Source organism: Drosophila gunungcola, assembly GCF_025200985.1.
Source record: "Drosophila gunungcola strain Sukarami chromosome 2R unlocalized genomic scaffold, Dgunungcola_SK_2 000012F, whole genome shotgun sequence".
In the NCBI taxonomy this organism is placed as follows: Eukaryota; Metazoa; Arthropoda; class Insecta; order Diptera; family Drosophilidae; genus Drosophila; species Drosophila gunungcola.
In genome coordinates, this window is record NW_026453170.1 from 354781 (window position 1) to 373206 (window position 18426).

An 18426-nucleotide genomic window follows, 5' to 3' on the forward strand; every position below is an offset into this window, starting at 1 on the left:
AAAAATGGCTTTCCTTAAAAACCCGTCACCACTGTTTGAGATTGGCAACTGTGGATGCTGTTTTGGAGTTGAAGTGTAATTGTCTGAACTGCGACTTTGAGTTTGGCTCAAGTTTTATGTGGCAGGGCGCAGAAACGGGAGCTGGATCCGCATTTTATGACAGGCTTTGGTACCTGAGTTGCTCATACGCCCCGTGGCCTAAAAGCGCTTTCGCCTTATCTACGTCAGATCGGAATTTGCAAGCCGCCAGCGTGCCAGTTTGGGTACACAAATTATTTCATTACCCTTTCCCCTTCCAGCCCTTTTTAGTGCCAGCATTCACCAACGTGCCACATTCTATGCTGGCTTTGGGACCACAGCGGCCCACTTTCCTCAATGCAAACAAGCTGTCGGCTGGAGAAACCATCTCCGGCGACTAATGGGTGTGGTGCGGTCGAGGCATGCTAATAAGCAGGGCTGTCACTAAATTAGTTTACCGCCCAGGCCGTGCATAAAGTGACAACGAACGCGGACGGCGGGAAGCGGAATGCGGCTAGAGCTAATTAAAAAGTTTTTCGTCGATTTTTCGATTTTAAGCTCTGGCAGGCGTTCGCTCATGTTGACAATTCAATTTGACGTGGAGCGGTAATAAATCTTATTTGCTGTGTAACCAGCAGGCCCTAATTGAAAGTCCTGCCGCCACCACATTGCCCTGCATCCGTCGGGCGAAGGACCAAAGCCGCGCGTGCCTGTGTGTGTTTGCCGAGCGACATGCATAACAAATGCGCTGGCAGAATGTGCAACGTGTCGTATGAGCAACGCCGGCACAGTGCACAGTGCACTGGGCGGGCACTCAACCGAATATCCGCATAAGAAATTAAAATGCAGCCGTGAATGAAGTTGCCAGTTTCGAGGTGCCTGCGGCCCCGTAAAGCAAACACTTTTGCACAGACAGTGAGCACGTGAGCTTGCCAAGTACGTTTTCAGCAAAATAAAATAGCACTACTCGGTAACAGGCCACAAAAGGTAACTGGCCGTAGTAGAATGACGTATCTGATGGACAAATTTTGTAGTACCTATAATACCTTTAAAGCGAAATGACAAGGAATTGGTTTAAATTAATTTAAATTATTTTTTAAAAGTATTATTATTGAAGCATTAAAATTGATTAAATTTATTTGCTTATAATATCCCTACATTTTAAAACTAATAATAAATGGCTTAAATGGCTATTGAAATAAAAACAATATTGCAGTAATTTAATTGTGAGGTGGGATATGCATGCTTCAATCTACTACAAGTACATATATGCATGGAACTGCATATTGCATACATTCCAAAAGTTCAATAGTGAAATTTGTATTTTTTCTTACTTCTGTTCATTTGGATGTGTTACATTGCTTGCAACTGCTGAGTCTTAAACTTCTCGATATATCCAACTTTCCATTGAAGTATTTGGAAGTTTTAAGAAGCTTTAATTTAACCTTCACCTGTTTTGATACAAGTTAGATGTCTTATCCAACATTAATTAACATTTATGCGGCTTGGCAGTGCCAATCTCATCGCATTGCCATGACAGCCATGGTGTCAATCCATAGCCGATTTCTCGGAAAGTCTAAATGGAAAATAGAAATAGAACTCGCAGTCGAGTGCAATCCGAACGTGACCCTGAATGGCCCGCTTCTCCGATGACCTTTCGATTGGCCTTGCTCTCAAGCACCCCGCATTCCCTCTGTCTCCCCAGGACGCCGCCATCTGCGTCAAGTTCCACTTGGAGAGGGAGAAGAACCCGCACAAATTCAACAGCCGCATGAAGAACAAGCTCTGGTACTTCGAATATGCAACATCCGAGACATTTGCGGCATCCTGCAAGAATCTCCACGAGAGCATCGAAATTGTGGTAAGTGGGTAGGGTAAAGGCTGTGAGGGAAAGTGGAAGGGAAAGGATTCCTGTCATCGCTGATTTATTAACGGATGCTGGGTACTTGCAGTGCGATGGCGTGGCTCTGGACCTGGCCAACGGACCCCACCTGCAGGGTGTGGCCCTGCTCAACATCCCGTACACACATGGCGGCTCCAACCTGTGGGGCGAGCACCTGTCCCAGAAGCGGATCCGCAAGAGCGCCGGTCCCTTCGGCAAGAGCAAGAAGCTCCGGGCGGGCGACAAGGAGTTCTCGGCCACCAGTTTCAATTCCGCGGACCTCTCGGTGGCCATACAAGGTGGGCTAAATGCTTTAAGGCTCTGAAAATATAACGAATCTACCTAACTGGCTTAAAGTTAAGCTGTTTTTTATACTTTAGAAAGCTCTTTTTTATGTCCTCAAGATACGTAAAAACAGTAAACCTATTTATAATTTACATTGAGCAAACACTTAAAATCACTGTAAGCCACATTAATCGATATTCAAAGAAAACGATTTATCAAAATTTGGTTCAATTTATAAATTAAACGATTTTTCTTCAAAAGTATAAGAAAAAAAATTTTTTGATTTAAATGTTATTTGCTAAAAGGCATTGAATTGATTCTGAGTTCAATGGTAGCAAAGAAAAAACAAATTATCCTATTTTGTATTAATTTATTTTTTGTTTTAAATATATATTTAAAGAACTACAAAATTATTTTCCTTTCAAAAATGGTATAAAAAAGGAACATTTTTTATTTTAATATTAATTTTTAAAAGAAATTACTGATTACAATGTCAATGATGACAAATAATTCGTTGAAATGTTTTTTTTTTTATTTTTTGTGGTTAATTATTGTTAGCAAGCAAGATAATACTTTTCTTTTTTTTGCAACCTCCATTTAATTGAAAACCATGAAATTTCTTCCGTATTTTAATATTAAGGGAATAAGATCTTTTTGCATGATAAAATTTGTGAAGGATATAATCAAATTTACGAATTTCAGATATCGGAGATCGCCTGATCGAGGTGATTGGCCTGGAGAACTGCCTGCACATGGGACAGGTGAGAACCGGACTGCGGGCTTCGGGTCGCCGGCTGGCCCAGTGCAGCGAGGTGATCATCAGGACGAAGAAAACGTTTCCTATGCAGATCGATGGCGAGCCCTGGATGCAGATGCCCTGCACGGTGAGATGGGTGTGTTAAATGTTTGAACAGAAGTCTAACAGAACATTCGATTTCTCTGGCCCAGATCAAGGTGACCCACAAGAACCAGGTGCCGATGCTGATGGCACCGCGATCGGAGAAGGGACGCGGGTTCTTCAATTTACTGTGCAGCTGATTCAGGCGCAGCGCATCGAGCGACTTCATGGGCGGAAACGCGCCCGAGTCCGCCGATGAGCTGGATGATGACTTTCGGATCGTCACTAGGAGCACCACCGTCCATAACATAGCCTAGCGTCAATAGCTTTAGCCCTAGTCCACCCACGATCGCATCGAATTGGTTTATCCTAGGTTAAGGCTTCCCCTTATGATAGTGTAGATGTGCTATATGTATTCGTATGTATGTATGTATGTCGAGTGAGTTTCAGAGCTTTATATTTAGTGTTAGAGTAGCCAAATATACAACCGAGTCAAGTCCATTCCAATGGGATCCGAGTGCGGAAGCTGTATATACATAGCAATACCAGTACGAAACCGGGGCATCCCCGAGCCAGCGTGCGAAGGCTTTAGGTGTACAGTGCCACAGGATATTTTAAGAACACTTTAAAAACGATAACATAGCGAAAATTGTCCAATAATGCAACTAAAAGGAGACCAACCAAACAACCAGAAAAACAAACCAATACTAACAGCATGGTAGTGCTAGTTTTTGCCTTAGGCTTAAGTAATTTATTCCGTCATCGCCAGTGGTGGGTGTTGCCATGATCGAGAACTAATGTCGAAGATATAATGCGATCAGGGCGGAACCCTAGAAAGAAACATATCATTGATTTTCACCCGAGAGATTGCTTTTGGGCAGCACTCGCCACTGATCTACGAACTTTTATTTTTTTTAGTACTTTATATTGTATATAGATAAAACAAATGTAACTTGATATGCAAATGTCAACTAAATGGTGCAGCTTTAAATGAAATTTTATATATGAATACATATATTGAGATGAGAAGAATTGGATGTTAAATAATACCATAGCGTGTATATTTCGTAAATTCGTATATGTATGCTTAGTGCCAATAAGGTCCTCTCAAACACAATACTCATTGATAAGGAAAGAAATTAAACGGGGGCAAGAAATAAAAATTGGAAGGGCCAAAACTACCCACCAAAACAAGTTTTTAGATTGAAAACCTACATTCCATATGAATTTTAAATAACTAACCAGCACCCAATTTTATTTGCTGTTCCAAAAATTTTCTTTAAAGTTTGTTAACATTTTGGCCAGACCCTATGTAAATTTTGAAAAAAAACTAAGCAGGAAGTAGTGTAAATCTCACAAAGTAAAACTACGTAAAAAAGTCTTGTTTGTTAAATGGTACACCCATCAAAATATTAAGGTAAATTATTAAATTTAAAAGTATTTATTTAAAATAGCTAAAAAACTAAATACCTTTTGTAGAAGGAAACTCAGATAAAAGTTGAAATGGATATACTCGCAATTAAATATATGTCCTTATAGACAGGGAAATCCTTAGTCCCATTAAGTGACTAACTTGCTTGCTTGGGAATTAAACTTAGAAAACGGCATATTATATAGTTTAGCTGAATCATATCGTAGAAGTTTTTCCAGACCAAATTAAGTTCTCGTTGTGCCATTATATTCACCTATGAACTTCCCCTAGAAAATTTTCGTAATACATACACCATTAATCTTCTGGCACGACATCCTGTCAACAGGAAGCAAATAATATCAATGTACGTGAACGTGTATTCTGTCGGATTACGATGCAAAGCCCACGTAATAAACATAAAAATCATTTAATTTTGCAAATAAACATTTTCAATGCGATTCCTCGGGCCCACAAGTCCTAGGTTTCGCCAGGAACAGAAGGATTTTGTGTTGGCGCCGGGGTGCCGCTAATGCCACACAGTAGCCAGTTAACATTAATTATAAATGAACCACTTAACATTAGTAAAATGCAAAGCGAAGCTGATCGACTAAGGCCACGCTTTTGTACAGTACAATTAGGCTTAAGCATATACATACATACTTGTCTAAAAATAGCTCTATAATTGAACAACTACTAATTGATATTACCAGTTGAATTAAGGAAGAGGGCGAGTGGAACTTGCAAACTATAAACTAGGTTAAACTTACCGTATTTAATGCGTAGGTACATCAATGTCTCCCATAAGCGGAGTTATAATCAGTGTACAAAGCTTTGTTCCTTTTGTTGATTTATTAACGGATTTTCTTTTACATTGAAATTTACAACTGAAGTGTTGCTTTAGCTGTGAAAAGTAGAACGGTCGCTATATAACTTTATCCCGTATCTACTGTACGATTTGGATCTTCACTTGTGCCAAGTATTAGAAGAAATGAGGCACACGATGTCCTCGAATTTAGCATATTCGATGTAAAGGTCAAACCACTTTAAAGTAGCGAATTGAATGTAAAACTGTAAATTACAAATGCCATATTATCCACACATGTATACTCCTATAACCAGTGTTTAAAACAACCACCAATAAATGCAAGTTATGTGTATTCTTGGCTGAGGCCGTATGCATTTTGCAGGCGCAACTGCACATGGGGTCCGTAAAGGCTAATGAAGGTAAGAACCTGATTTTAGCTGGGCTTTCGAATTGTGTTAGGACCTCGGCGGTGCGACATGGATGCAGTGCCATGAAAGGTCTGAAGAGCACGGGGTGATCCATTTGGGTGAGTACCTGGTAGAGACCGCTACCTTTTGTTTCCGGCATAAAGAGCTGCCAAGTAGCCTCCAAGTCCAGAAGGCTTCCATCTGTAAGTTAATGGAATTGCTAGGATATTTCTTGGCTTTAAATTCAGTTTAAATACCTGATCTGTGCGTTTGGAAAAAGAGCATAGGCACTTGGTAGGAAACACTGTAGACCACATGATACTCTACACTAACCAATTCCCCTAAATTATCCTTGTCGCTTTTGTACTTAATTTTTTGTTCGAACTTGAGGAAGGTGTTCGGTTCATTCGAGTCCTATATCAAAAGGATTACAACTATTTGAATAACATAGGTCATTCAAATACCTTGGCTACACACCTTTTCCTCCATTGTCCAGCTATCGCCCAACTGCTGGGAAATATTAAGGAACTGCTTAGCCTGGCTCAAAAAGTCTTTCCAGCTCAAATCGCCCATAATGCTGAAAGTAAAAAGAATTACAAATTAGGTAACTGAATTGTTTAGATTAACCCATACACTTAGTTTAAATAAAACAATATATTTTGCGTGGACAACAAGCCTGGTACATTTATTTCAAAATGTCCCTTGTCCTAGAGCAAAATTGAAACGCCAAAGGTTAAAGCTCCTCAACACGAAATACTTAAGCTAAACACAAATCGTTAATAAACGAATATCAATTGCAATTATCCGTAATTTAGGCGCTTCGCAGATCGCCGTCCAATGCGGTAACCTGCACGTTCTCATTGCGCCGGACCTGAACCACAGTCACCGTGGCGGCCTTGTCGTCAAATTTGCACGTCACCGTGACCTCCCGCAGCTGGAAGGTGAATATCTGCGAGCCATATTTTGTGCGCAAGTAAACAGAGCGCGGATCCGCCTCCAGAATGTCCACGATACACTGCTTCTCCACCTGCAGTTCCTTCAGCTGCGCCTCGGCGTGCTCGTTGAAGTTCACGCTTAGACGGTTGCTCGCCACCACCCAGTTGGGCACTCGCACAGCGCTCGGTGGCGGCAGCACGGCGTCCGCTCCAATGCCCGAGTTGCCGGTGTAACCAGCTGCTCCGTATAGCTCCAGGTCAGATTCCTCGCCGTCGGGCTCCTGCCGGGAGTCGTAAAAGTCCAGACTGTTCTCATGCGGTCCCACAGAGGTGCGTCCTGTCCGGGGCAAGAATTTTAGTTGGCTTTCCGGTTTAAGCTCGCCCACGTACCTGAGTCCACGCTCAAGGATGGCGCATCGTAGTATGGAATGTAGGGCTTGATGTCCAGCACCGGGGTCCCATCCACCATGTCCGTGCCAAAGAAGCTGATGGTGGCGTTCTCGATCTTCTCAATCTCCACCAAAGAGAGCCCAATGGGACACGGGCGGTGTGGGGACCGTGTTGAGAACACACCCACCCGCTCGCCACCGAGGCGCGGAGGCGCCACCTTGGCCTTGGGATGGGCATTGTTGCGATGGAAGTGATAGATGAGCCACAGATGCGAAAAGTCGCCCAGGCCCTCTAACGAGTGCTCCGGATTGGTGAAGACGCCGTCGTTTAGCTGGATTAAACCGCGCAGGCGACTGCCCACAATGGACTGCCTGGGTACGGCTCTCTTCTCCGGGAAGGCCGTCCGGATTACGCCGATTGGGCGGAAGTGGCCATAGTCCTCTCCGAAGCTGTTTCCTCCATTGGTGTGCTTGCTCTGCGGTGGAGGATGGGTTTGGAGGTTTGTGTGTGTCTTGCTGTGTTGTGTGTGGGAGGGTCAAACGCACCTGACCTTGTCCCGGCTCCTGCTCCTGCGCCTGATGCTGCTCCTGCTTCTCGCCGGCGACCTTGTCCTTGGCGCTCTTGTTGTTGCTGGCACATCCCTCGCAGCGGAAGTCCTGCAGTAGGCGGTTTATCGTTTCGATGTCCTTGCGCTGCACATGCTGCAGGTTGCGCACTTGCTGCCTGCATCATGGTCAAGGCAAAATCGGTGTGAACTTGAACTTTACCAGTCGCAAAAGGACACCGTTTAGTGTCTCAAACGCACCTCAGATTGTTGATCTCGTTGCGCGCAATGGTTAACTGACTCTTCAGATCATCCTCGTGCATTTTCGCTGCCGGCGACTCGCACTTGGCTTCGAAATAATTCCCGATTTCAGCGTACTCCGCTGTTATTGATAAATATTTACCTCCAATTTGTCCCAATAGATATATCCAGTTAGAGGTGGGCGGCCATTAACTCACGGCAACGAGTTGTTATCGATTGTCGATAGTCAAAACAGCTCTAGTGGTGGATTTTGTGTCTTTCCAAGCTAAATCTAGCTTTTTAAAAGCATATTCCAAAGCACCATCAACCATTAATTTTCGGATGATTCAAACGGTGGTCCCATTCCAAAAATTTCCAATTTAGTCCTGGTGGATGATAACGCACGTTTCTATGCGATACTTAGTAGAAAGTTAAGTAAGATCCTAAGAGGTTAACGCTCCAATTTAACGCTAACAATTTAAATACTTAATATTAATGGGCTAATAAGCGATTTGAATAATGGGGAGGTATCTCGTAGCTAGTAGAGACAACATCTTTGTACTATAAAATTCGATATATAAAGTCCAAGTTCTATTTGTTGTTGGGTTAATATCCATTTTTTGGCGGGAAAACTTAATTTATACGTTGTCTTCTGCTGGAGCTTTTGCAATAGATTGCGCCTGTGTTATTGGGTCGCAACCATCTTTTCGCAAACATTCTATTAAGCAGTTGTGTGAAGACGGTATTAGCGAATAATATTTGGCTATTTTTATAATCAGCTTTTTTCCATACTCGATAATAACGATAGCCGATAAATCCCAGGGCGCGTTGCTTTTTGGTAATTTTTAGGCCCATTGTCGGGTTGAGAATGACAATCTGAATTTTGCACAGTAGGTTCGATTTGAAGCGACTTTTCTCGGCCATATACAAATTGTTGTTATTGTTCTAAAGGTGCGTTGTTTTCAACTCGGTTTGTTTAATTTTAACCGGCTTAAACTAATTGCAGCCACCGAATCAAGAAACACGCATCATGTCTCGCGGAAGTTCAGCCGGCTTTGACAGACACATCACGATCTTCTCGCCCGAGGGACGCCTCTACCAAGTGGGTAAGTACTCTGGACGCGCAGCTCCTCCGCACGCACTCTAATGTTTTCCCAATCCCCGCCAGAGTACGCCTTTAAGGCCATCGCCCAGGAGAACATCACCACCGTAGCGCTGAAGAGCGGCGACTGTGCCGTGGTGGCCACTCAAAAGAAGGTGACCGAAAAGAACATCGTGCCCGAAACGGTGACCCACCTGTTCCGTATCACCAAGGAAATTGGATGCGCCATGACAGGGCGCATGGGTATGCATAACTCTTCACTTAAGTCCTTGTTGATGCAGGCATAAGTTGAGCTAAAGGTCCTGTAGTAATCGGTTGATTTCAATGCATTGCATCTTCGGCTCAAAAGCGTGCTCGAGCCAGAAATCTTTGACAATTTTCTGGATGGTGGGTTTGGCAATTTTTAGATTTATTGTTAGCCGTTAGGTAAAACTCTTTCACGGCTTTATTTTTGATTTTGATTTTATATGCATAAGCAGTTTTTTATTAATTTTTTGGATGAAGGTTTAGCTATTTTTGAACCGAAAAACGAAAGAGCTGCTCCTAAATGTCAATAAATTCGAAGGCTCAAAACTTTGCCAGGGTCTTTTTGAGTAGAATGCGACATGTTGGATATTTATACATTAGGACGAAGCAAACAACTTAAGCACCAGACCTGTACAAAATGCCTTCTTCCATCTTTTTCCTCCCCCAGCTGATTCCCGGTCGCAGGTGCAGAAGGCCAGGTACGAGGCTGCCAACTTCCGCTACAAGTACGGCTACGATATGCCCGTGGATGTGCTGTGCCGGCGAATTGCCGACATCAACCAGGTGTACACCCAGAACGCCGAGATGCGTCCGCTCGGCTGCAGCATGGTGCTGATCGCCTACGACAACGAGATCGGACCCAGCGTTTACAAGACGGATCCGGCTGGCTACTTCAGTGGCTTCAGGGCATGCTCCGTGGGCGCCAAGACACTGGAGGCCAACAGCTATCTGGAAAAGAAGTACAAGAACAACTTGTCCGAGGAGAAGGCCATCCAGCTGGCCATCACCTGTCTGTCCAGTGTGCTAGCCATCGACTTCAAGCCTAACGGCATCGAGATTGGCGTGGTCAGTAAGACGGATCCCACTTTCCGCATTCTGGACGAGCGAGAGGTCGAGGAGCACCTCACCAAGATCGCCGAAAAGGACTAAGTTCTGCCCGCTAGCTATAGTTTTTTCATATTTTATAAAGCCTCTCCTTGGAACTATGGTTAAATACAAAAATGCTTTTGGCTTGCGTTCAAAACTAAGGCAAAGACATCCAAAGTTTATTTTTTCTTGTGCACCTTGCCCCCATAGCGCATTACGAAGGCGTTCACATCAAACTTGCGCCGGCAGCCCTGATAGTTCATGTACCGAACCTTGCCGAAAATGGCGCGCTCCTTCCATCCCATATCGTGGATGCCGCCGATGGACCACATGCAGCCCACGTAGCCGTTGGGATCGCGTCCATCAAGGCTGTACTTGTCGTTTAGCAGGATCGCGTACTCCAGCGCCAGCTCCGGGGTGGCGGTCCATTCGAGAATCTTTTTGGCCCAGTACATGCGCAAGAAGCCATGCATCTTGCCCTCGCGCACCAGCTGCAGTTGCGCCGAGTTCCACAGGTCGTCGTAGGTTAGGGACTAAAAAAATAAAACTACCTTAATAATTTCAAGCACACAGGAAGTGTTGCAGCAGTGTACCTTCTCTAGTTCCTCCAGGTTGTAGCATGGATCTCTCTTGTCCTTGCGGTGGGCATCCAGGGTTTGATATGCCCACGAGCTGAGACCTTTCAGACTGTCGTAGTGCTCATTGTAGTAGCAAAAGTTATCCGCCAGCTCACGACGCACAATGGCCTCCTCGCAAAAGGCATCCGCCGAGGCCTTGTGTTGACCTCGGAAGCGCTGCACCTCCAGGGCACATCGCTGGGCTGAAATCTGGCCGAAGTGCAGCCAAGGCGAGAGACCGGACAAGGCATCTGCCGTGGGATCGTTGCGCTTGTCATTGAAATGGCGCAGGCGAAGGCTGCAAAACTCGTAGAGCTGCTCGCAGGCCGCCTTGTAGCCCGGCTGGGCCCACTGCACCTCGTCCACGTCCATGTCGCACTGCAGCTTGGCATATGCAGCTGGCCAGTCCACGGGCTTCGACCTTTTGCATCCCGATCCATGGGGATGCGGCACAACCGGTGGAAATTCGCTGAGAAACTCATTCAGCTTGGAGTTGATCTTGTTGCGAATGGTGCGAGCCGCGTACTCCTGTTTGTCCGAAGCCACCCACAGAGGGACCACATTGTGGGCATCGACCTGGACGAGAGGCACACTCTTGGGCAGCGCCTTGCCCACATCATCGACCCACTGGCGCGGCAGACGCAGAGGGGAAAAGTCGCAGACTACGGCACCTATGTCATTGGTTTTCACAAATTCCGGCAGCCGCTCTACGGGCGGACCGATGAGCAGGTGGAAGGATATGTCCAGAGTGCGGCACTGCTGCTCCACCTCCTGCAGGCCGCCCATCATGAACTTGTAGTGCCTAATAGTGGCATTCAGGAACTTGGGGACGAGGCAGAAGACCACCGACAGCGGCAGTTCCAGCTTGAGAGCCAAACGCTGGGCGAAGAGGAGGGCCCAGTTGTCTTGGACACGCCCATCGCGGGACATCCAGTAGACGACGCCTCCTTTGCTGGACTCCTTCACATCTTCGTTTTTCGACAGAACGCGCACTCGTTTTTTTCGGAAGGAGAATTCCTTAATGCTGTCTGCCGTGGAGAACCTCTGGACTTCCAGGTGGGTGAGGAACTGATCGAAGTTCTGGTAGTCCGGCTTGGAAGCGAACGAAGCCTTCGAAGTGGAAGCTTCCTCTTCCGAGCTCTCCTGGCTATCTTTGGGCTCATCTTTCCGGTTGCCCTCCTGCTTTTTTGTGGCCTTCTTAGAGGGACCTGCCTGTGTCGTCTTGGCCCGTTTCATCGTGTGTAGCGGAAGGATCTGGTTGTGAAAGAAATCATTGTCTGGCGGTTTAGTAATTCGGTGTAACTCACGATCTTAAAACATTCGCGCCAATTGATCGCAAGTGTAAACATAACATAGCGCCGTGCGGTGGCAGCTCTATCAGCTGTTAATGGCTGAAATAGCCCATTCACACAGCCCCTTGAAATAGGTGATGCGGAATAAACTAAAAACATTCACACAGAGCAAAATCGTTAAAGTAATAGCCTGAATCCATTGGTGCGTTTAACATAATTTGCATTTATTTCCACGGGGACTCTTATTAGTGCCGCATTTAAAATAAATGGGATTGAAAGTCATTCGTGTCTAGAAAAAAAAACCGATAGTTAACGATATTTCGTTAGTGCCACTACTAACGCAGCAGAATTTTATTTTATTACGCAAGTATGGCGGGTTATTTGATTTCTTTCGGATATAAACTCTATTTTGCATAAAAATTACTGAAAAATGGGCACACGCAGCAAATCCTGGTAGCAGTTCCAAAATGCATTAATGCAACACCATCAGCTGTTTCGTAAATTTACTCATATTCATGGTTTTAAATTCATTTCGTTTGGATTTCCGACAATTCAAAAGTAAACATTCATATGTACATATGTCGGAGAAATATTGGCATTTGGCTAAATCGAATCATTCACATTTCAAAAGTCTACAGGCTACATATAAACCGTGAATGTGGAAGAGCAGTGCACTTCATTTACATTTATAAAAATTAAAATATTAAATAAAAAAAGGTTTTTAGCACTTAAAGATTTAGGTTTTAAATTGGTACAGAAACTGTAAAAATTAAAGACGAAATAAATCGTTTTTTTTACGTTACACTTTCCAAAGTAAGGCCGTCCCCACGAATAGTAAATAAAATACGCTGACGTTATTTTAAAACTATTTAAATACAATTATAAAATAAACAATAACATTTAACAACAAAACAAAATGTTTAAACCCGAACCGGGAATAATATTTATTAAAGAACCCGGGTCCTTAATTAAATCTTTCGCTTTAAAATAGTAGGAGTGATTATGTTGAACTTAACTAAAGTCAGAATTGTCTTGGCTTACAACTCAAATACTAACTGACATTCAGTTTAAACGCTTTAAAAATCCGTATTTTCCACAAAGGTTTCACGAATATTTTATAGCACACGGTCGTGGTGGACCAAAAATAAAGACATTTTTTTTTAAGAAAAATGTTATATATTTAATGTTTTTGAACATGTTTGGTAAGACTTTTTTATAGGCCATTTAGCCGACCTGCACTTTCCGAATAACCGATTTGCACTCATCGTTGCGGAAGACCCGATGGTAGCTGGTGATCTTGCCAAGCGACGAGATGAAATTCTCGTCATGGGTAATGATGATGAGCATGAAGTTAGACTGGCTTTGGCGCTCCTCCACGATGCAGTTGAGGGCATCGCACAGTGAGGTTATATTGATGCGATCCAAGTTCGTGGTGGGCTCGTCCAAGGCGAGGACGCCACAATTACTGCTGAACGTCTCGGCCAGCGCCAAGCGGATGATGAGCGAGGCGAGGACGCGCTGGCCAGCACTGCAGCGCCCCCGCATCTCGATCTCCGTGTTGTTCTTCGACTGGACCACTCGGTAGTTGTAGGTCTTTCGGCGGTCCGCGGCAGCATCCGGGCTGACCTCGTCAGTCTTCACCTGGATATAGTCAATGTCGTTGCCGCGATAAATCATGCGCCAGTACTCGCGTATCAGACGGTTAATCTTCTCCATCTTCTCGGCATGGAACTGGATCAGGGCCCACTCCAAGGCCAAGCGATGCTGGCCCAAGTCCTCGATGCTGAGACGGGTCACCATCAGCTCATAATTGGCCTTGTGGAAGTTTTTAAGGGACTCCTTAAATCTGGGCTCATCGATTTCCCGCTTCAACTTGTTCACCTGGCTGTTAATCTCGCCCTGCTGGCCCAGCAGCTCGCCCTTACGCACGGTGGCTTTGTCCCGTCGCTTGGTCAGCTCCACTTTCTCTTTGCTAACGCTGCGGAAGTCTAGGTTACCCAGTTGCTTGTCTAGCGTCTTGCAGGCTTCGCTCAGCTTGGCTTCCTTGTCCTGGAGCTGTTTTAGCTCGCGATTGTCCTTCAGATCTCGTTCAACGGTCTGCTGGTTAAGGCATTCTGTTTTAATGGTCTCCAGGTCATCAGTTTTCAATGAAACTTCGATTTCCTGAAAAACATAAAATAAATCTATTGTTCTTAATTTATACTTTAAAATTCTTGCCAATTTTCTCAGCTGCTCTTTGTGGGCCTTTTTATTCTCTTCAAGTTTCCTAATTTCATTTTGAAGATTCAATTTGCTATACTCCTGGGCTTCCGTATTTAATCTAAAACGTAAATAAAATAAGATTATGGCAATTTGGAGGCGTTTATTCTAACTACCTTTGAATGTCCTGATCCGCACTTTTGTATGAATTATACTTGCTATTCAACTGAGCAAGCTTGACTTTTTCACTCTCCTTTAAGCGTTCTTTTTCGTCTATGGCAGATTTCAGATTCAGCTTTAAAGGCTGAATTTTGGCCTTTAGTTCACTTATTTCAGTTGCTACTGTGTCAAGAAAAGTATTGAGCTTGCTCAAACGCTCCTTTAACTGTGGCAGACTTTGCAGACCCTCCTGAAGATGTATTTGCCTATCTTTCAAGCTGGAAACAGAGAAATCTATTTATTTTTCGGAGATCTACGGGCTGCATAGAAGTACCTATTTTTCTTTTCGCGCAAACGGTTTAGGGCATCCATTTGCTGTTGGAATGCGTTTTGAGTGGAGTCCAACTCCTTGCGTTCCGCCTCCAAATCTTTGGAAACCTGGCTCTTCTCTGCCTGCAGAGCATCCATCGAAACACTCGAATCATAGGAAGCTGGTAACTTGGCCTGAAATAAAATATGTAAATATGTATGTTAATCTTAGCTAAGTAGCCGCTTACCCTCTGCTGATCCAGATCTTTTGTAAGCCGACCTGAGTCTATTAGAGCCGCGTCTAACAGGGTCATGTCCCCCATCATGGAGTTCGCCAACTCCATATTCTGCGTGGGCTCGCCAATCAGAGCAAGCAACGTCTCATATTCGCTTACGCTATCTCCGAGCAGCTCCTCGACTTTTTGCAACTCCTCCTTCTTTTGGGGCAAAGAGTTCTTCAGCTCCTGAACCTTCAGAATATTGGGCTTGATGTGCAGTAAGTTGTCGTATTTCAATTGCTCCGCTTTCAGAGCTCTCTCAGCTCTGATGATATTATCGGGCAACTTTTGGATCTCGTCGGTCAGCTCGTTGGTCAAATCACAGGCCTCATCGCCAGACATATTGTGGTGGCATAAAGGACAACAAGGCTCTTCCTCGATTTTTTGTATGTACCTATTGAGGGATAGCAGTTAAGTAAAAAATATATATTCGAGCCCCTTTTCGCAAACTCACTTCTTGTAAAGGGCCTCAGAGGATTTGAGGGCGCCGTGGTCGAACTGCAGCTTGGAAATGGCAGTTTTGCTGCGCTCCAGGAGATCCTCGTAGGGCGTTGAGCGACACTTTTGAAATATCAGCTCCTCGCTCTCCTTAAGGTCCTTCTCCATGCGCGAAATCTCTCCGATGAGGTTTTTACGCCTTATCTCGAACGACTGCTCCTTCAGCTTCTGCTGGCTGGCCTTCTCGTTGAGATCATTGATCTCGCGGCGCAGTTTATCGAAGGCTCCCTGCACCGATCGGCGGTAGTTGCTTCTGATAGGTTCCTTGAAGAATTTTCCAAAATTATCCGCATGACGGTTGCGCACGCGATGCACTTCCTGTTTCTTCTTCTCGAGCTCCTTCTGCTTGAGGCCTATTTCGGCAACTAGCTTGGCCATGGAGCCCAGGAAAGTCAGCTGTTCGTCCAGCTTCTTGAACAGCTTCTGCTTCTCGGCAATAGTGGCCTTCTTGCTGGAGATGACCTCTCGCATGGCCTCCTGGTCCAAATCCTTTGTAGCCCTTTCATACAGCTGGTTTACATCAGCGAATTCCGTCTCCAGTTTCTTTAGTTCCTGCATGGAGGCTTCGATTTTTTTAATATCCCTCCCAAGGGTTTCGCTCTCGCGCTTGCTGGTCTCCCTCTGCTTCTCCTGCGCTGTCACGCTTTGCTCCGACTTGGTCAGCTCGATGCGCAGCTCGTCGATCTTGAGCTGTCTGGCCCGATCGGCCTTGTCGTTCTGCTCCACGATCTCTGCGATCTCGCAGTGCTTGCTCAGTATCATCGCCTCGATGTCCTGCAGCACTTCCACCAGCTTAGCGGGCTCCTCGACGAGATTGCCATCGATGGGGATGTGTAGTTCCCGGCAGAAGTCCTGGACCCGCTTCAATAGCTGGGCTCTGCAAGTCTGTTCGCTCTGGAACTGCTGCTTGGCCAGGATATGCTTTTTTTCCAACTGGCCCAACTTCTCCTGCTCAGTTGCACTGGATTTCTTAAGCTGGGACAGATTCTGCTCTGTCTCGGCTCGCTGTTGCCGCATCTCTGACATGCGCTGGTCGAAGTTGTTGATCTCCGCTTCCAGCTCAACAAGAGAACCCTTAAAGAGGCTTTTGATCTTCCTGGTTGTGGTGGTGATCTGCTCCTTGCAGTTGTTGTGCCTATCAGGTAGTTGGAAGTTAGTGCCAAGGCTGGCCATGAGCAGGTCTCACTTACTTGGTGTCCATTCCGACCTTTTGCGCTTGGTACTTTCCAATTTCGAACTCCACGTTCCTGATTTCCACCAGCCTGGCCTCAATGGGCTTGATCTCCTCCTCGCATTCGCTACACTGCGCCTTAATATCGTCGCACTTCTGCTGGGCCCTCTGTAGGCTCATGGTCTTAACCTCCATTTCCTCCTTGAGAAAGGCCAAATGCTTCATGTTGGCAACTGGTGGCGGAGGGGGGGGGGGGGGGGTTTATATTCAAGCAGAGTTTGTTGACCATCAGCTGTGCATTACTCACCCATCACCTTCAGCTCCTCCACGGCCTCCTTGCGCAGCTTTATGATTTTATCCAAAGCTTTATTGTACTGGGTAATGCCGAATATGGCGTCGAACTTCTCCTTCAGCTTCTTCGCCTCGTCCAACGGCCAACTGGAGTCCTCTTGATGGCAGAACAAGACATTGTTGATAATGTCCTTCGAGACGCCCATGAAGTCCGAGATGGCCAAATTGATGTCCACGGTGCGCCCGCTTAGGGAGTCCTGATTATCGCGCTTCGATTGCCCAGCGCCGCTAAGGAAGTTGATGGTGGAGTCCATCGTCTCGAAGGACACCTGGTTGCGCTTGTTGGACATCTTGTTGGACACCTTCATGGTGCGGCAGATGGACACCTGGGCACCCCGCTTGTCGCGCACCTGCATCTTGATCTGCGCCAGCGACTCGCTCAGTCCGAAGATCTTGGGATCATGGACGAAACTCTTGCCGCGATCACTGCCCGGTGGACACTCGCCGGTAAGAGCATACTTCAGGCACTCTATAACAGTCGTTTTTCCACACCCATTCTCGCCCAGAATTAGGGTAACCGGCGATGAGAACGTCATGCTCTGCGGATTGCGGAGTTTTCAGCCCATTTTAAAGGGATTGCGGAATGCTGATTGCAGGCAGCTCTTACCTGAAGGTCTTCTGCGTTGGAGCCGAAACTCCGGACTCCCTGGATGGACAACTTGTCAATGGATGACATGGTGCCGTTTCAACAGGAGCGTGTCCAAGCAACTGCTACCATTTATAATTTCACAAGACGCAATTTTGCCGGGCTGCAAACCAGGGATGGAGTGAAGCAAGGCAAAAGCTAATCGAAATCGTTACCTACATATCATTAGCATTTATTATGGGGATTCCTGATATCGATTTTTGTTAATTCATTCTTCTCACAGACACATCGAATCCGAACCACGGTTTACATAAAATGCTTATTGTTCGAGTCTGTAAGCGGATATACTATATTCGCTTTAAATTTTTATTTCCTAACAAAATATTTAAATTAATTTCTAAAATAATAAATTTTTTATTGATTCATTACGATTTTTTGACACCATTTATTGACAAAATATATATAGCTAAATACAAGATCTAAATATCTTTGGGTGAAACTCGGTCAGCTGTTAGTCAGCTGTTCCATACAAATTCAACTTGCTGAAACCCAGTGGTTGCTGAAAATATTTTTTGTATTTCAGCTAAATTTTCAGCAATTCAGAGATTAAGACGTTTCGGGAATACCCTATCTGAAAATTTAGCAGAAATTTAGCTTTGGGTAACCTCTAAATGACTAAATCCCTGAATTGCTGAAAAGGATAAACTTCGAAATAGCCCCAACGCCCAATAATTTTCAAATTTTTAGGATCCATATATTTTGGGGTCCTGTTTACGAATAAATAGGTCAAAATTTGCTAAAAGAGCGTTTTCTTGGAAAATTATTTTTTTTTTCAATAAATCCGATGAGATGAACTTTATTACAAAAACCTTCAAGTAAAAGTTTAAGATCTAATATAAAATCTATTTTGCATAAAAATGAACGAATACAAGAGCGCCAAATCCTAATCACGGTACCACAATGCATTACTGCTGGATCTCAGGGATTTGAAAACTC

At 44.9% G+C, this 18426-nt stretch overlaps 5 protein-coding genes across 15 annotated transcripts in view; 2 read left to right on the top strand and 3 right to left on the bottom strand.

Moving 5' to 3' along the window:
* The window catches only part of LOC128255988 (diacylglycerol kinase 1), a 59457-nt gene extending 55927 nt beyond the window's left edge, over positions 1 to 3530 (top strand). For all 11 annotated transcript variants that reach the window (XM_052985954.1, XM_052985955.1, XM_052985953.1 and 8 more), the window contains 4 exons: positions 1724 to 1879; positions 1971 to 2199; positions 2888 to 3069; positions 3134 to 3530. In XM_052985954.1, coding sequence (XP_052841914.1) covers positions 1724 to 1879; positions 1971 to 2199; positions 2888 to 3069; positions 3134 to 3223 — 657 coding nt within the window. In that variant the 3' untranslated portion in view covers positions 3224 to 3530. The remainder of the gene's footprint in view (positions 1 to 1723; positions 1880 to 1970; positions 2200 to 2887; positions 3070 to 3133) is intronic.
* A 1425-nt stretch (positions 3531 to 4955) lies between these two features.
* Positions 4956 to 7977, bottom strand: LOC128255990 (ubiquitin-like-conjugating enzyme ATG10). Its single transcript, XM_052985966.1, has 4 exons — positions 7919 to 7977; positions 6124 to 6223; positions 5904 to 6060; positions 4956 to 5847 (listed from the first exon to the last, which is right to left on the bottom strand). Exons 2-4 carry the CDS (start codon positions 6217 to 6219, stop codon positions 5510 to 5512), a joined length of 591 nt encoding a protein of 196 aa, XP_052841926.1. The 5' UTR covers positions 6220 to 6223; positions 7919 to 7977; the 3' UTR covers positions 4956 to 5509.
* Positions 6304 to 7989, bottom strand: LOC128255989 (tRNA (adenine(37)-N6)-methyltransferase-like). The gene is made up of 4 exons (XM_052985965.1): positions 7777 to 7989; positions 7517 to 7694; positions 6972 to 7446; positions 6304 to 6918 (listed from the first exon to the last, which is right to left on the bottom strand). Exons 1-4 carry the CDS (start codon positions 7836 to 7838, stop codon positions 6458 to 6460), a joined length of 1176 nt encoding a protein of 391 aa, XP_052841925.1. The 5' UTR covers positions 7839 to 7989; the 3' UTR covers positions 6304 to 6457.
* A 566-nt stretch (positions 7990 to 8555) lies between these two features.
* LOC128255970 (proteasome subunit alpha type-6) lies at positions 8556 to 10141 on the top strand. The gene is made up of 4 exons (XM_052985925.1): positions 8556 to 8706; positions 8762 to 8861; positions 8924 to 9100; positions 9552 to 10141. Exons 2-4 carry the CDS (start codon positions 8786 to 8788, stop codon positions 10031 to 10033), a joined length of 735 nt encoding a protein of 244 aa, XP_052841885.1. The 5' UTR covers positions 8556 to 8706; positions 8762 to 8785; the 3' UTR covers positions 10034 to 10141.
* Positions 10109 to 17621, bottom strand: LOC128255848 (DNA repair protein RAD50). The gene is made up of 12 exons (XM_052985625.1): positions 17452 to 17621; positions 16801 to 17383; positions 16513 to 16726; positions 15279 to 16457; positions 14795 to 15218; positions 14572 to 14741; positions 14255 to 14515; positions 14097 to 14199; positions 13113 to 14042; positions 11895 to 12029; positions 10564 to 11841; positions 10109 to 10503 (listed from the first exon to the last, which is right to left on the bottom strand). Exons 1-12 carry the CDS (start codon positions 17518 to 17520, stop codon positions 10150 to 10152), a joined length of 5700 nt encoding a protein of 1899 aa, XP_052841585.1. The 5' UTR covers positions 17521 to 17621; the 3' UTR covers positions 10109 to 10149.
* Positions 17622 to 18426: the final 805 nt, after the last annotated feature.

Excerpts from the sequence above, each read along its gene's own strand:
- LOC128255990 (XM_052985966.1), bottom strand. The coding sequence starts at position 6,219 with ATGGGCGATTTGAGCTGGAAAGACTTTTTGAGCCAGGCTAAGCAGTTC. Across the intron at positions 6,061-6,123 it reads GCTGGACAATGGAGGAAAAG|GACTCGAATGAACCGAACAC; the intron begins GTGTGTAGCCAA and ends CTTTTGATATAG. Across the intron at positions 5,848-5,903 it reads TTTCCAAACGCACAGATCAG|ATGGAAGCCTTCTGGACTTG; the intron begins GTATTTAAACTG and ends ATTAACTTACAG.
- LOC128255989 (XM_052985965.1), bottom strand. The coding sequence starts at position 7,838 with ATGCACGAGGATGATCTGAAGAGTCAGTTAACCATTGCGCGCAACGAG. Across the intron at positions 7,695-7,776 it reads AACGAGATCAACAATCTGAG|GCAGCAAGTGCGCAACCTGC; the intron begins GTGCGTTTGAGA and ends ACCATGATGCAG. Across the intron at positions 7,447-7,516 it reads AGGAGCCGGGACAAGGTCAG|AGCAAGCACACCAATGGAGG; the intron begins GTGCGTTTGACC and ends CCTCCACCGCAG.
- LOC128255970 (XM_052985925.1), top strand. The coding sequence starts at position 8,786 with ATGTCTCGCGGAAGTTCAGCCGGCTTTGACAGACACATCACGATCTTC. Across the intron at positions 8,862-8,923 it reads GGGACGCCTCTACCAAGTGG|AGTACGCCTTTAAGGCCATC; the intron begins GTAAGTACTCTG and ends AATCCCCGCCAG. Across the intron at positions 9,101-9,551 it reads CGCCATGACAGGGCGCATGG|CTGATTCCCGGTCGCAGGTG; the intron begins GTATGCATAACT and ends TTCCTCCCCCAG.
- LOC128255848 (XM_052985625.1), bottom strand. The coding sequence starts at position 17,520 with ATGTCATCCATTGACAAGTTGTCCATCCAGGGAGTCCGGAGTTTCGGC. Across the intron at positions 17,384-17,451 it reads CCAACGCAGAAGACCTTCAG|AGCATGACGTTCTCATCGCC; the intron begins GTAAGAGCTGCC and ends CGCAATCCGCAG. Across the intron at positions 14,742-14,794 it reads AAGATCTGGATCAGCAGAGG|GCCAAGTTACCAGCTTCCTA; the intron begins GTAAGCGGCTAC and ends ATTTTATTTCAG.